We start from the raw sequence: 15,516 nt of genomic DNA on the forward strand, positions 1-15,516 counted from the left end.
AAAACCATTTGTGTGGTGAGTTGTAATTTGTCGCTATCAGCCTGATTCACCTTGCTGTTCTGTCTGTAAATAAGAAAACTGCAGCAAATTGATTACCCCAATTCCGAAGCCTGAAAATACTGCAAAATAATTACGTTGGGAATTTCAGCGCAAACCATTAAGGACATTTGGACTTGATGAGTAATTCATGATTAGGGGACTACCCAGTAAACCTGAAGCGTGCTTTATGACAAACCAGAGTAAACTGTTTTTTTGCGATAATAAAAAGGAACCAGGCATAGATTTTCAACTAAATCCTTTTAATTTGATCTGGTCCTCAACCCTACAGTTACTTTCGTAGGTTTTTACTGAAATACGTGGTACTATGTTATACAAAAGAGTAAAAAGAGATTGCATATTATGATGGTACGCTCCATGCATTTCCAATACAGATGCAAGTTCCTGAGCATTATTGAAATGAATTATTGATTTTGGGATGTTCGCTGAATATGAAGTTAATTGGACCATCGTCATCTAAGGCATAAGCTGGTACATTTACATATCTTGCAGTAATTGTTCCTTTGGATGGTAAAAACCTATCTTGGGCATCACTAAAAGCAATTGATTGTGACTTAGAGCGATGGCACTATTGAATCTCATAATATGAGTCAGAATTAATTTATTATAATGAATTTTATACCTGGTCTAGGCTATCTAATTAGAGCTTTTTCATTACACTTATATGAGGCCTAATGAAAAATGATTTTTCACCTTTTTATTGGGTAAAGCAAACATTGCTCTTTAGCAACAGATTATTCCTCTCTTTTGATAATGGAGAATTCAATCATGCCAGCTTTCAACATTAAATCACATTGTATGAGGTCAGGCTGGTTTGATGGGTGTTCCAGTGCTTCATTGTGGGTAGCCCTGGATAGGAACGAGGTTCCTACCCAATGTTCCTATCTTCTAAGGCTGTCCTCAATGGTAATCTCTTTTTCATTGAAATCCACATATGAAACGTAAAACCCTAAACTCCTAAATTCCAGCTATGCATTCCTTACCTTGGTCGCAAATATTGGCTGATAGGCGGTCTTAATGCGTTTGTGAAACTTGTATGTAGTTTGTATTTTCTGAGCATGAAAGCTTATTAGAAGGAATTTTTTTTGTTGGCATCGATTGAATTAAAGCACAAGATTGATTATAACTGCAAAACTGTCTTCATTTAGTGTTAGTACTCAAGAAAAGTGCTAACCACAGCATCTTGAGTGACATCAGTAATGACAGTCTGATCCAGAAGGATAAATGGACAATTGTGCGAAAGATTTTTTTTCAATCAAAAGGGTGCAGTGCAGTACCCGTTTTAAATCTTTTTTTCAGGCTTGATCTGGAGATCTCCAGCTTTTTTATGCAATCAGGTAAATGATGGATGATAACTGGCTCTTCTGTTTTAAAACTGTCCGATAAGAATTCAAGTTGACCCTAATATAAATATTTAATATAAAAATATACTTGTGCCTAATCATCCATGTTGTAAAATAAAGTACTGAATTGGAAGAAAAAAAGTGTGGTGGGACAGAAGGGCTTTAACTTGATCTACGTGGGGTGATTATGGCCTTAAAAATTTGCCATGAATACCTAGGTTCATATATGTCTTCCGTCCGGACAACTTTCCTTAACACATACAGAAAATGCCTCATGATGATTAGAAGATATTCAAAAATTTTATGCCAGATAATGTAGCTCTATTGAATTATGTGAGTCATAATTTATATGGGTATATGTGTCATTTGCCGCTATTTCCCCCTTTTCCCACATATTTTTCCAGTTTCTTTTGTCATTTTTCTAGTTTTTGTATCATCAACTTGGCTATTTCATAAATCATGTGTATTGATAAAAATCACTATTATCTATAATAGTTCATCAAACATTATTCTTGAAACTAATTCTTTGCTAAGCAGTTAAAATAAGATCTTTCATTGCAAAAGTATTAAGGGTACTGCAATGGTGCAGCAATTGAACAGAAGACCGCTAACTTTGAAGAGATGACACCTTGTTAGGTCTGCCAGAATGGCAAAATATTTTGTTTTTCAATTTCAAGCTCACAAAGCATGAGGTTATTATTGGAAAACAAAAAAAATCATTGACAGTGACACTCTTGGAGTTTTTTCCCAGCATATGGTACTTGGGGATCATTTGTGTTTTCCCTCGTCTGAATTGTCAGGCTCTTCTGGCAGTGCTGAAAAGAAAACATAGTATGTCCGAAAGACAGCACTGAATATAGTAGAACCTCTGACATGCATTGACCAAATGATTCAGCCAGGTAAGACTCCACTGCCGTACAATCTGGTTCTTTGCCAGCTTCTGTGAGTTTTACAAATAGGGCTCCAAACCATCTTTGGCTGATGCCCTCAATTCGGCAAACTCTAAATGTCCCCACCCCCTATTAGAGGGAGGTGGTGTCATTTAGGAATTCTTTTTCATGTTTGATCTCTTTGTAATTACTGATTCTTGTGATGTAAATATCTCCTATATTTAAACTTTGCACACTTGTTCCTTCTGAGAGATATGCCAGTATTTAATATTTTCTCTCGTTTCTCAGTGTCCATTTTAGCAGAAACTGAAGAAATCAAAGCTATACTAAAGAACCATGACATTGAAGTGGAAACAGTGGCTGATGTTTACCCCATCCGAGTGCAACCAGCACGAATCCTCAGCCATATCTATGCTAGGCTTGGTGAGCATTCATGGACTTTACTACTGCCTGAGTTGCACTTTCTTATCTGTTAGGGCTGAGGGTAGAAGCAATGTTTTGTTAGAGCTCGAAAGATGTCCTGGGGGATAATTTCCAAAGCTCAATATGTTACATGGTGTGACATCTCAAATACACAATCTTTGAACTTTCGAAAGTGTTTGATTTGAAATTAATGTAAAATGCTAGAAATGATACATTAGTGCAAACCAGTTAGCCATCTTTATCTTTAAGTACCAGGTGCATCTTGTGTGTCCTTTGTTATGTATAACTTGAAAATTATTTTTGCTTCTGTTCTTTACCTACACACAGAAATACCCAAACCATTACAATCCTTAATCCGTATTTGTTAAACGATTCACCGTACTGACACTGAAAAATAAGACTGAACATTTCATGATACCAATCATAAGGACAATTAATATCACATGTTGTATTTCCATGAAACTTCACTGGGTGGGATAATCCTCTGCTTCAGGTCCTTAATTAAATATACACTTTATTGCAAAAGCTGTGTTAGGACTCTATCTGAGGATTATGCTAACTCAGAGTTTACTTGCTAATAAAGAAACTATTTCCATGAGTTGTTTGAAGTAAAACATCTTTAAATATCAACTCTGGACAAGTCCGCAGACTTCATTTCATTGCTCTAACAGGATGTGCGCCAGTTTTGCAGCGTGAATCTTTCTGCATTCACTATGATGTGCGTTATTCCGCCATCTAGTGGTTGGGTCCGGAATTGTGGTCCCTTTTCTCTCTTTTTTTTCTCGTGGCCCAGGTGGGTGTCGACATACCACCATTTGGTGTCCTTCGTGACGTCGGCGTGCTTCCTCTGGAAGCTCCCACCTTTGGTCGCCATCTTCAGATTCTTTTTTCCGGCGTTGGGTCTGGATCGTTACCGAAGAGTTCCAGATTTTTGGAAGAGGAATCAAAGAAAAGAGAAGAAAATCGACAAAAATCAAAGTTTCAGCTACACCAGACTTCAGGTCAGGTAACCGGGACGATGAGGGAGAAGGTTTCGACCGAGATCTCGACGTTCAGCGGAGTATGCGCTCGCAGGGGGCTCCCTGAGCGCTGGAATGGACAAAACACCTTTCAAGTTTTGCACCAATTGTCACCACAAATACGCCCAGAAAGACCAGCATCCAGTCTGCAACCTCTGCCTGCCGCTCGACCACAACAGCGAGGACTGCAACACGTGCTCGGCGTTCACACCCAAGACACTCAGAGTAAGAAAGAGGCAGAGAAGGGCGAACCACACCATGAAGGGGCAGGTGTCACCTCCATCGCTCCGAGACTTGGGCCTCTCCAGTGGAGAGGAAGACAACATCGCCGAAGGACCAGAGGACTGCACGGTCATCGAGGTCCATAAGAAGACATCGAAGGAGGTAAGGTAGTCATCAACCCCTAGACACTCTAGCGACACTCGAAAGGGTGAAGCTAAAGCCCAGAGCGACACTCGTAGGATTGAAGCCAAGTCCTCGAAGGGAGCATTGCCGCCGAAACACTCGACGAAGGCAACAGCAACCAAGGACAGTTAGCCGAGCGGATCCTTAGAAAAGGACCCCTAATTGGTGAAAGCCCTCGAAAAACCTAGATCGTCGAAGGTTGCCCCCGAAAAGGACACCTCAGCGCAGAGAAAAGAAGGGCCTACATCGACGTCTACAGCCTCGAAGCGATGCGCTCCAACCCTCGATGCCGAACATGCCGCCGAGATGGAGAGGAAGAAGAGGAGGCTTGAGGCCGAAATGGCGAGCATCCTGTAACGGAAAAGGGACTTCGACAAGAAGATGAGCCAATACATCATCCCGCCGAAACCCGCGCTCGAAGTCGAAGGAGACGACGAGGACGCCAAACTGCCGAAAACGCCCAAACTGGTCGAGGGACAGGAGGATGACGTCTGTTATTTCGAGGGCGAAGGCGACGAGGATCAGTAATCCTACCGGGACTCGACGTCCTCTGGGGCACAAGACTTCGAATGGCAGGATCTCGATGCCGAATCACCGGACAAAGGGGTAGACACTTACCCTTCAAGGCCCTCGCCGCCAGACGACAAAGGGATCTACAATATGGTCATCCAAAAGGCTGCACAGACGTATGGAGTGAAAATGCCCAAGGCATGTTTTCTCCTGGAAACTCTACTGCCTCAACAAACTAGGAGCCAGTTCCTGCCCATGCTCCCTAGTGTGCTGGATCAAGGAAGAGAGGCCTTTAAGGAACCAGCAGTATGCAAGGCTGTGACTCCAAGAACGGAGAAGAAGTATAAACATTCATCTAAGGACCCTGCATACATCCAAGGGTCAGTACCAGCCGACTCAATAATTGCAGCAACGGCTAGGAAGAGGGCCAATGTGCCCACTAATGCCGGACCACTTCCAGACAAGGAGAGTAAAAGGATGGATCTCACAGGGAGAAAGGTGGAGAGAAATGCGGCAATCCACTGGCGCATCGCAAACTCCCAACGCCCTGATCAACAGGCACGCATACCAGCACTGGGAGGAAGTGGTACAACTCCTAAAGCATCTACCAGACCAATACCAGCAAAGAGTGGCTCACCTGGTAGAAGAGGGCAAAAGCATGGCGAACACATGATTAAAATCGGCCTTGGATGCTGCAGTGACGTCCAGCAGACTAATGATGATAGGAGTGACCGAGAGAAGACACGCATGGCTCAGAATTTCTGGATTCAAAGGCGCAAAGCAACATCCTGAACACACCTTTTAACGGGGAGCAACTGTTTGGTGCACCAGTTGACGACAAGTTAACGCAGCTCAAGAAGGACAAAAAGACAGCAAGGTCCATGGGAGCGCTGCAGTTCAGGGGGATGAGAAGGGATACACCCACAAGAAGACCAGGTGGTGGGGGGGCAACGTGCCTACCACATCGCACCAAACGTTTCAACAAGGCTACCAAGGGAACAACCAAGGCCAGCAGCAGAAGGGACAGCAGCAGCGGAACTGGCAGTACCAGCCCCGGGGCCAGCCCTTTCGTGGGATCGCAAACGGACGAGGCCAACAACCTCCCTCAAAGTGACTTCACTATGAAGCCAACCCCCACCCTAGCAACACCACGGGGTGGGTGCAAAGACATAAGAAAAAGCAGCAACCGGACGTTCCACGGCAAACAGTACCTTGAACACACAACAACAGTAGGGGGCAGAATAAGAAACTTCATCCAGGAGTGGAGGAAGGTCACAACAGACAAATGGATACTAAACATCATACAATACGGATACTGTATAGAGCTAGAGAAACAACCTCCAAACACATAACCAAGAAGCAAGGCACACTCAGCAAAGGAACTCTCGCTCTTGCGACTAGAGGCGCAAGAACTGCTCAGCAAGGAGGCGATAGAAATAGTGCCGGACAACCGGAACAAAGGGGTCTACTTAACTTACTTCCTCGTGCCAAAGGTGGACGAAACACTAATTCCTATCCTAGATCTGAGGTTCTTGAACAAATTCATAAAAACTCAAAGATTCCAAATGACTTCCCTACAAGGAGTAATACCACAAATAAAACAAGGGGATTGCATGGCAGTTATAGATTTAAAGGACGCGTACTTACACATCTCCATCAACCACAAGCACAAACGTCTACCAAGGTTTGTGATCAACCAAAGTCACTACCAGTTCACAGTACTGGCATTCGGACTCAAATCCGCACCAAGGGTGTTTACAAAATGCCTAGCAGCTGTCGCAGCACACCCACAAAGGCAAGGAATACACGTATACCCCTACCTCGACGACTGGCTCGTAAAGGCAAGTTCGTACAGCCAATGCAACCAACACATCCAGCAGGTCATACTAACACTGACGCAACTGGGTTTCTCAATCCATTGGGAAAAATCGTCAACAGAACCGGAGCAAATCAAGATATTCTTAGGGGCGGAGAACAACACCATATAGGCCAAAGTGTTCCCCAGCAGGAAGAGAACATTGGCAATACTGAATGAAACATGTCATTACCGCAAGGGGCAAGTTCTGACAGGGAGGATGGTGAGCAAGCTGATGGGAATGATGGCGTCATGCATTCACCTGGTGCAAAATATTCGACTACACATGAGACCATTCCAGGAATGGATACAGCAGCAATGGTCACAGGCAACGGGGAGTTGAGAAGATCTAATGGTTGTAACACACGCAGTGCATCAAGAAATAACGAATGGTCACAGGCAACAGGGAGCTGGGAAGATCTAATGGTTGTAACACACGAAGTGCATCAAGAAATAGCGTGGTGGAACAAAAAACACATATCACAGGGGGAAACCATTCGCACAACCAACTCCAACAGTGACCATCACAACGGACGCCTCCCAGCTGGGGTGGGGCGCACACATGAACAAGCTGAAGGTGAGGGGGCTATGGTCACAGCAGGATGCGGTCAAGCACATCAACTACCTGGAACTAAAGACAGTGTTACTAGCCTTAAAAGCCTTCCAGAAGGAGCTGTACGGAAACAGGGTGTTGATCTAAACAGACAACACCACGACCATGTTCTACATCAACAAACAAGGAGGAACACAATCAGTAGCACTATCTGGGCTAGCACAGAAAATATGGACATGGGCCACTCCACTAAAAATAGACCTACTAGCAATACATCTCCCGGGGAAGGACAGTGTGGAAGCAGACAGACTCAGCAGGCAGACTTCAGTATTCCACGAATGGGAGATCAACCAAACGGAAATACAGAGAGTATTCCGGAAGTGGGGTACACCGCAAATAGACCTATTTGCAACACGCCAGAATGCCAACACTTCGCATCCAGACAACCAGACCATTGTCACGAGGGAATGCGCTATTGATAAGTTGGTCAAAGACATTTGCATACGCTTTTCCCCCGATACACAGGGTACTCAGCAAATGCAGGATCAGCAACATGTTGCTAATACTAATAGCACCTCAGTGGGCCAGACAGTCATGGTTCTCACAAATAGTAGAGATGGCGCATGCACCAGCACACAGATTCCCAAAAAGAAGGGACCTGTTAACAATGCAGAAAGGAAGGGTGCTACACCCAAAGCCAGAGAGCCTCAGCCTAGAGGCATGGCTCCTGAGGACCTTGAGTTTGCACACCTCAAACTACCGGCGAGCACAATGGCAGTGCTCAGAGAAGCGAGAAGACCTACCTCAAGGAAATGCTACGTAGCAAAATCGAAAAGATTCTCCGAATGGTGCGTTAGGGAGAAACTGCAAAGGAAAATTACAAAGGAGTCAACAGTACTAAAATATTTAACACATCTACTGCAAAGTAAACTAGGCTACACATCCCCAAGGGTACACTTAGCGGCGATTATGGCTTACACAAGAGGAGAAACAGGGAAAAGCTTCTTCACCTCCCAAGTAGTAAAAAGATTTCTAGAAGGAGCAAAGAGAATGGCACCTCCAAACAGAATGCCAGCAATGGCATGGAACCTCAACGTAGTGCTAACTCAACTGATGAAGGCACCATTTGAGTCGATTCACAAGGCTACACTGCAAATGCTCATGCTAAAGACGGCTTTCTTAGTGGCTATCACATCACTACGAAGAGTAAATGAGTTGCAGGCGCTAACATTTCAAGAGCCCTACCTGCAGATACACACTGATAGGATTGTAATGAGAATGGACCCACACTTCATGCCGAAGGTGGTGTCATGGTTCCACATCAACCAAACAGTCCAAATACCTAGTTTTTTCCAAAAACCAACCACTAGCACAGAAAGGGCGCTGCACATACTGGACGCCAGAAGGGCTGTGATGCACTATATAGAAAGGACAAAGGAGTGCAGAAAGACAAAGCAACTCTTTGTCTCCTTCGCTAGCAGTTTTTTGGGACAACCAGTTACTAAAAATACCATTGCATGGTGGATTGCACAAACCATACAACTATGCCACAAACAAGCTAGGCAACCGTTACAAGGAGCAGCTCATGCTCACTCAACAAGGAAGAAAGGAGCAACAATTGCGTTTCTAGCCAACACACCAATTCAAGAGAGGGGAGAGGAGTTGGCCTAACGGTTAGGGCGCTCGACCTCGGACCTGGGGGAACTGGGTTCGAGTCTCGGTAACGTCGCTAAACATCCTGTGATTCTGGGTAAATCACTTAATCTCCCCGTACCTAACAAAACAAAAAATAAATGTCCTCATGTAACGTAACTGGTGCTATGTAAAGCGCTCTGATACCTGATTGGATTCGGGTCAAGTTCGCGCTATATAAAACTCTGCCAAAAAAAAAAAAAGACATTTGTCAAGCTGCAACATGGTCTTCAGTGCACACGTTCACTAACCACTACTGTGTAGATATCCAAATGAACAAAGAAGTGCAAGTGGGGCAGAAGGTCTTGCAACACATATTCAGTTACCAGTGCTCATCTTCCACCCAGCCACCACAATAAGGACAAACCGCTACAAAGTCTATGCACAGCATAGTGAATCCAGAAAGATTCACGCTGCAAAACCTATAGTTTCCTACCTGTCGGTGTAGTTTTGCAGCTTGAAGACTTTCTGGATTCACTAGTGAACCCACCCTCCTCCGCCAGAAAGATGAGACAGGAGGAAAAGGGATTAAAAGATGAAAAGACTTTAAAAAGCAAGAGGAAAAACAAGAATAACACAAGACAAGGAAAAAAAAGAATCCGAAGATGGAGACCAAAGGTGGTAGCTTCCAGAGGAAGCACGTCGACGTCACGAAGGACACCAAATGGTAGTATGTCGACGCCCACCTGGGCCACGAGAAAAAAAAAAGAGAGAGAAAAAAACTACAATTCTGGACCCAACCACTAGATGGCGGAATAATGCACAGCATAGTGAATCCTGAAAGTCTTCAAGCTGCAAAACTACACCGACAGGTAAGAAACTATACATTATGTCATATTCAATTTGATCTATCTAATGTTGGAGATTAGATATTAGCAAACCATTTCTCTAAAGAAGCTGTCTTCTTTGAGCTGGTCTGAACTCCCCCGTTCTTTCATTGTAATCTGCAGAACCACACGTAAAATTACATTTCCTTGGAAACTGGTTAGAAATCAATCTGGTACTAGATTTAATTCATTTAATTATCTTGCCTTCAGCAAAAGTAGCCCTATCAGGGGTAAATAGTCTACCAGCCAAATGTAACATCTAATAACTGATATACTCCTGCAGGAAATCAAACAGCATTGAATAGCTTTGCAGCTAGTTAAATGCTGGTCAAGACTTCTTTAGATGACCAGCTCTTCAAAAGGAACAATAGTAACATCACAAAATGTTAAAATAGGGTAGTGGGGCTAATTTCTTGTTTGTCTTCAGGTGCGCCAAAAATTGGACCTTGACACATGGTAATAGAAGACCTGTAAGAGCTTCTCTTTCTGTGCACCAAACGATCTTATGCTAATTTGGAGAGAAACTAAAGGTGTTGAAAACATCAGCTACAAGATCTCTTTCAAGCTGATTTATATTTCTGGTTGGTACCAGCTTCCCAGGCCTGATCAATGTAGATAGAACCTTTCTCTAAAAGATCTGGAACTTGCCTTTATCTACTGAAATCTTCCAGGCCTTTGTTTGTAACTGCCCTGATTTAAACAGTGGTTGTAAATTAACCTGGGGCTTGTCAGAAAAATCTGATTTTTCAGTAGAGATATTGAGAAATCCCAAGAAAGTTTCTGAAGAACGGTAATCAAGCTTGTGGTGTTACTTTGGTCAAGTCATACCTGGGCCTTCATCCTCAGAATCCTCAAAAGTAATGGAAAGGCATAGTGCCCTTTTTCTTCCAGAAAGGCTTTTGCTGTGGTATCCGTTCCCCACCTGATAAAAACATAAGCGTGACACAAAGAGATCACTGATGCACTTAATCTATATTTTCTGGACATGTTAGAGGTTGAGCTTCCGGAGTTCTGTAGAAAAAATGTGTTTGTCTGCTACTGTGTTTCTTAGAGGTATTCCGTTGTCACAGAAATCTTCTGATCCAGGCAGCAGTGCATGAAGTCTTCACCAGGTAGGCTAGAAACTGACTTTACGATTTTTAGGCAGTTGATGTGTTTTCACCACTGAAATGTTGTCTGTCCTCATCAGGTTGCACATTTTGTTTTGTTCTGGGTCAGGCACCTCACAGCGAATGGGGCTACCAATAACTCCCTAGTTTACATACAGTTATAGTTTGACTCTCAACTACTTTCCTCCAGTACAATACATCCACAACTGCAACCTAGGTTGCTTATACCCAATTCTGTAATGTCTAAAGAGGAGCAGAAAAAGGCACAGCTTTCAACTTCTCTTTGTGATGCTGGCACTGCTGCATCTCTTCAGTTACTTTTTCTGATAGTTCTGCTACTCTAGAAATGTCAGTTCCCTGCAGAAATCTAAAATCTTCAGTCTCTGAAGTGCCTTGTAGTAAAGGTGTCTGAAAATATGGCATGCATGGAAGATGTCATTTGACCAACATCCAGGCTAACTGTTTCAGGGACGGATTTTTCAATGTTAGAACCTTCTTTAGCTACTCTGTCTATTACATTGATTTTAATATGGAGTAATTTAATCTTTGCCCCCACTCAGCAACCCCCATCTCTTTCTTGAGTATTAGATCTGACTTAGATTCATTGATAGTGAACACCAAGCCTGGAGACAATTTAACTCCATGTTCTTGTTGCCCACAAATATTCCACAGTTGACTTTATCACCTTTATGTACTATTGTGGAAAAGAACAAACAGTAAAGCATGAATTTATAGATATGGTCTGGGCATTCGAAATTCAGGTTCAGGCCAACCATCCATTCACCTTTTAGTAGAATGTTCTCTAATAAATTGATGCCTTTTGTCTTGAAATCTCTGGAGATCACACAACTGTTAAATTTCCTGAAGTAATGCTTAGTCTAGAATGTGAGAAGGTGGCCTGATGTATGCTGTCCACTAGTTCTAGTGGGCACCTTGTATCAGTTCAAACAACCCCTTATGGTGAATGGTTAAAGACAACCTTTATTGAAAGCTATCCTAGTGGTAGCTATGGGGAGCAGCCTTCAGGCTAAGTCTTGAAGGAATGTAAAGCAGCTTGTTTTACCAGTCTATAATCTCTCGAATGATCAAATGAAAAGACAACCACACCTGGTATATATTCAAAATATATGTATTTAGGTTAAAACACACCCCTCTAGTCTCTTTATGAGACCGGAGTTCGAAGTACTTTGTTTACAAGTTAGCAAGAATCAGTAATAGCACAAATACACGTTTGGGCCCTAGGGGCGTTCCAAACCATATACTAAAAAAGTGGTATAAGAACCACGACTGGAATAGACACTAGGCCTATAGCCTGTAGAATCGCTGGGACCCCAAGGAACCACCCAAGGTAGTGACACAGGGGACCCACGGGGACTGTATGCAGTGTGTAAACACAACCGCGGGTTCCCGTTATCTTCTATGGGCAATGTCGCGGTTGGAAATTTAAAGATTAGGGACACCTCTAATCGAGTCAGGACCAAACCCTTTTGGACTTAAGAAGTTCCAGGGCTAGTACCCACGAGAGCACCGAAGTCCTCGAGTTACCTCACCCAGGGAAGACGGGTGCATAGGTGTCTTTTGGTGTCGGGTCGTCGATTTCAATGGAAGCCTGCAAAGAACTGCGGCTGCCGTGAAGAGGAGAAGTGTCCGAAGAGATCCAAGCCTCGATCTAGGATGGAAGGAACCTGAAAGCAGAGGAGACAGCGTCTGGGTCACTAGCCAGTGACCAAGGGCAGGATGGACCAATGCCCACAGATGTCGGGTGCTTCAGGTGAGTTGATGGTTGTCTTGACTCTTGAGCCACGAGGTCCAGGAGGCGTCGACGAAGTCCACGAGCCGGATTCGAGCTGTCCCACGAAGTCTGTCGAGTGCTGCGGTGTCGGCGACCAGAATGGACCCAAAAAGCCTTGGCAACGGCAAGTCACAGGAATTCAGAGAAAGGACTGCAGTGCAGACCAGCAAGGTCTGAGGGACTCACCCAGCGAGGGTAAGTCAGGGCACGTCTGGAGCAACCAGGAAAGCCCAAACAGAAAAGGAGTTGCCTTCGTGGGGACCTGCTAGCCAACGGGCTAGTGATCGCGAAGGAGCCTCGAGCGGTCGCACTTGAAACTGGCCCACGGGTCACTCGTGGAGTGGAGGCCAACAATCTTCGGTGCAGGAGGTGCTCCAGGCACAAGGCTGGGGCTACTCAGAGCCCAAAGCACAACTTTGAGGAGGACCAGGAAGATAGTGTTGCTGCAAAAGTTCACGGTGTCCAGGGGTCACGGTTCCACGTCACCCATGATAGCCACAGGCCTCAGCTTTGCTGTGGACTCAGGGTAGCCTCGGAACTCTGGAAATCCACCTCTGATGATGCAAAACCTTTTGCGTCCGGCGGGAGCTTCAGCGATGCAGACCGGTCGGGTGCTTCTTTGGTGCCTGCCAAGCAGGGGAGTCACTCCTTGACCCCAAGGGAGATTTCTTCCGTCTTCTAGTCGAGATAGAAAGTCGAAGGTCCAGGATATATGTTGCAGAGTTTCGTCCAGGGTAATCTAAAGTCCTAGGGACTGGGTTCCTATTGTTATAGTAAGTTTAGGGGATGGACTAACTCTAAGGCCCCACCTATGGGTGGGCTTGGAAAGAGGGGTGGTTACACCCATTTCCTTTGTCCTAGTGCCAGAGCAGGGGCAGGTAGCCCCTGCAACCGGTTTGAACTGGACTATGCACAGGGACACCAAATGTGCCCCCAGTGCAGGACTTCAAAGCACCAGGGAGTGCTCCTGCCCAGCCCCAATACACATCTGCCTGTCTGGGGAGGTGTTTACACCTTCCCTCGACAGGAAACCTATTGTCCAAGCCTCCCCTGCCTGTAGTTTCGGTCAGCAGCAGGAAGCCAGACATGTTTCTGTGGCAGAGGCATCCATTCTGTGATGCCAGGGCTCAGGAAAGTCCTACCGGGTTTGACCAGTGTGAACATGTCTTTCCCTCTAGAACTGGCGGGGGGGGGGGGGGGGGGTAGTATTCCAAAGCGTTTGACACCAAACACGACATGTTTTGATGCAGCCATCCCAAAGTTAGCATTTACCGCGAGGTTATAATGCACTTAAGAGTATATGGTATGGCTGTATCACAGAACAGCCATAAGGAAGGATTTCCGAAAGCTGCAGAGGGGCTCAGCTCATGCTTGGGCACCCTCTCACATAAAACCAAGCACTCTGCCTTCAGGATTGTCAAGGCCTGCCATAGGAGTGTCTTATAGGTTTATATGTGTATGTATATATATGTGGATATAGGTAGCCTTTACCACTGTAAGGGGTGCAAGCACCCCCTTACCCAGGCTGCAGTAGCAGACCTGTGGTGTCATTTTGGAGTGCTTCCCAGGGGTGGCATAATACATGCTTCAGCCCCTGGTAGGCCTCTGAGGTACCTATGCCCTAGGTACATAGTATACCATATACTAGGGGCTTATAAGGCACTCCAGAATCCAATAAGAAATGAACCTAATGTACATGGAAACCATTTTACAGAGAAAGCAGATAGACTGGGGCCCTGAATAGCAGGATCCAAGTCCAACTAAGTCATAAACCAGCAAAACACCAGGAAAAAAGTGGGGGCAACCATATAGTCAGATTCCACCTTCCTACATAGATCCTTTGTGTTTTTTCATGACTATAAAGATGTTGCTGAAGAAGCCCGTTTGGGTGTATCAATAAATAGACGTTTGCTGTCTCCCTCAACAACTCATGAACCCCAGCAGTTATGACCGTACTTTTGCCTCAGGAAAATACAGTAGGTTTTGGTCTTACGGTTTGACGAGAGAGGGCAGGTGTTAAAAATGTTATGTTATGTTATGTTAATGGTTTTTATACCGCGCACAGCTGCCCCAGCAAAGGGGCGTCCTGGCGCCAAGAAAGGTAAACACAACATCACAAAATGCAGCAGAGTCAGTTGATTTTAATAAAAAGAAAAGTTTTGATGACACGTCTGAACCTGGTTAAATCTTCCAAAGCACGGATGTCATTAGGGAGAGCGTTCCAAAGCTTAGCGGCTACTACTCGGAAGGAGCGGCCTCCAATCCTGCTCAGCAAAAAGCGAGGAACAACAGCCAAATTCTGGCCCATCGATCTCAAAGAGCGAGAAGGGACATATGGAGTCAGAAGGTTCATGAGAATAGGTGGAGCCATGCCTTTCAAAATTTTAAAGGCCAGGCAGAGCACCTTAAACTCAATCCGCCGAGCAACAGGCAACCAATGGAGTGTTTGCAATGCTCTGGACACTGAGCAACGTTTGGGCAGCCCAAATATCGCTCTTGCGGCGGCATTCTGCACTCGTTGTAGCCGCAGAAGTTCAGCCTTGTTCGTGCCTGCTAGCAGAGCACTGGCATAATCTATCCTGGATAGTACCGAGGCCTGGACCACAAGCTGTCTAGTGGGGGCATCGAAGAATTTAAGCACCGGCCTGATGCCCCTAATAATGCCAAAACAAGAGGCAGCCACCCTCTTAGTCTGGCAAGTGAAGCTAAGTAAAGGGTCCAGCCAGACCCCGAGGTTTTTTAACTCCATAGCAGGAGAGGGGATCATTCCTAACTCGGGGGGCCACCAGCTGTCATTCCAACATCCAGGTTGCTTCCCAAACACCATCACCTCTGTCTTCTTTGTGTTCAATTGGAGACAATTCTGGTTCATCCAATTGGCCACCGAGCGTAGCCCCTCACAGAAGTTGAGGGCGTCCATGGCTGAGTCCCCACTTAGTGTGACCGCCAGCTGCGTATCATCCGCATAGGACACCATTGTCATGCCCCAGCCTTTGACTACCGCAGCCAGCGGCCTCACATAAAGATTGAAGAGAGTGGGG

At 45.1% G+C, this 15,516-nt stretch overlaps 1 protein-coding gene across 3 annotated transcripts in view; it reads left to right on the forward strand.

Annotated features, from left to right (window-relative positions):
• PHKA1 (phosphorylase kinase regulatory subunit alpha 1) overlaps positions 1 to 15,516 on the forward strand; it is a 1,109,231-nt gene that overhangs the window by 491,724 nt on the left and 601,991 nt on the right. For all 3 annotated transcript variants that reach the window (XM_085630734.1, XM_085630735.1, XM_085630736.1), the window contains exon 14: positions 2,579 to 2,713. In XM_085630734.1, the coding sequence (XP_085486860.1) occupies positions 2,579 to 2,713 (135 nt within the window). The remainder of the gene's footprint in view (positions 1 to 2,578; positions 2,714 to 15,516) is intronic.

Source organism: Triturus cristatus, chromosome 10 (assembly GCF_964204655.1).
Source record: "Triturus cristatus chromosome 10, aTriCri1.1, whole genome shotgun sequence".
NCBI lineage: Eukaryota > Metazoa > Chordata > Amphibia > Caudata > Salamandridae > Triturus > Triturus cristatus.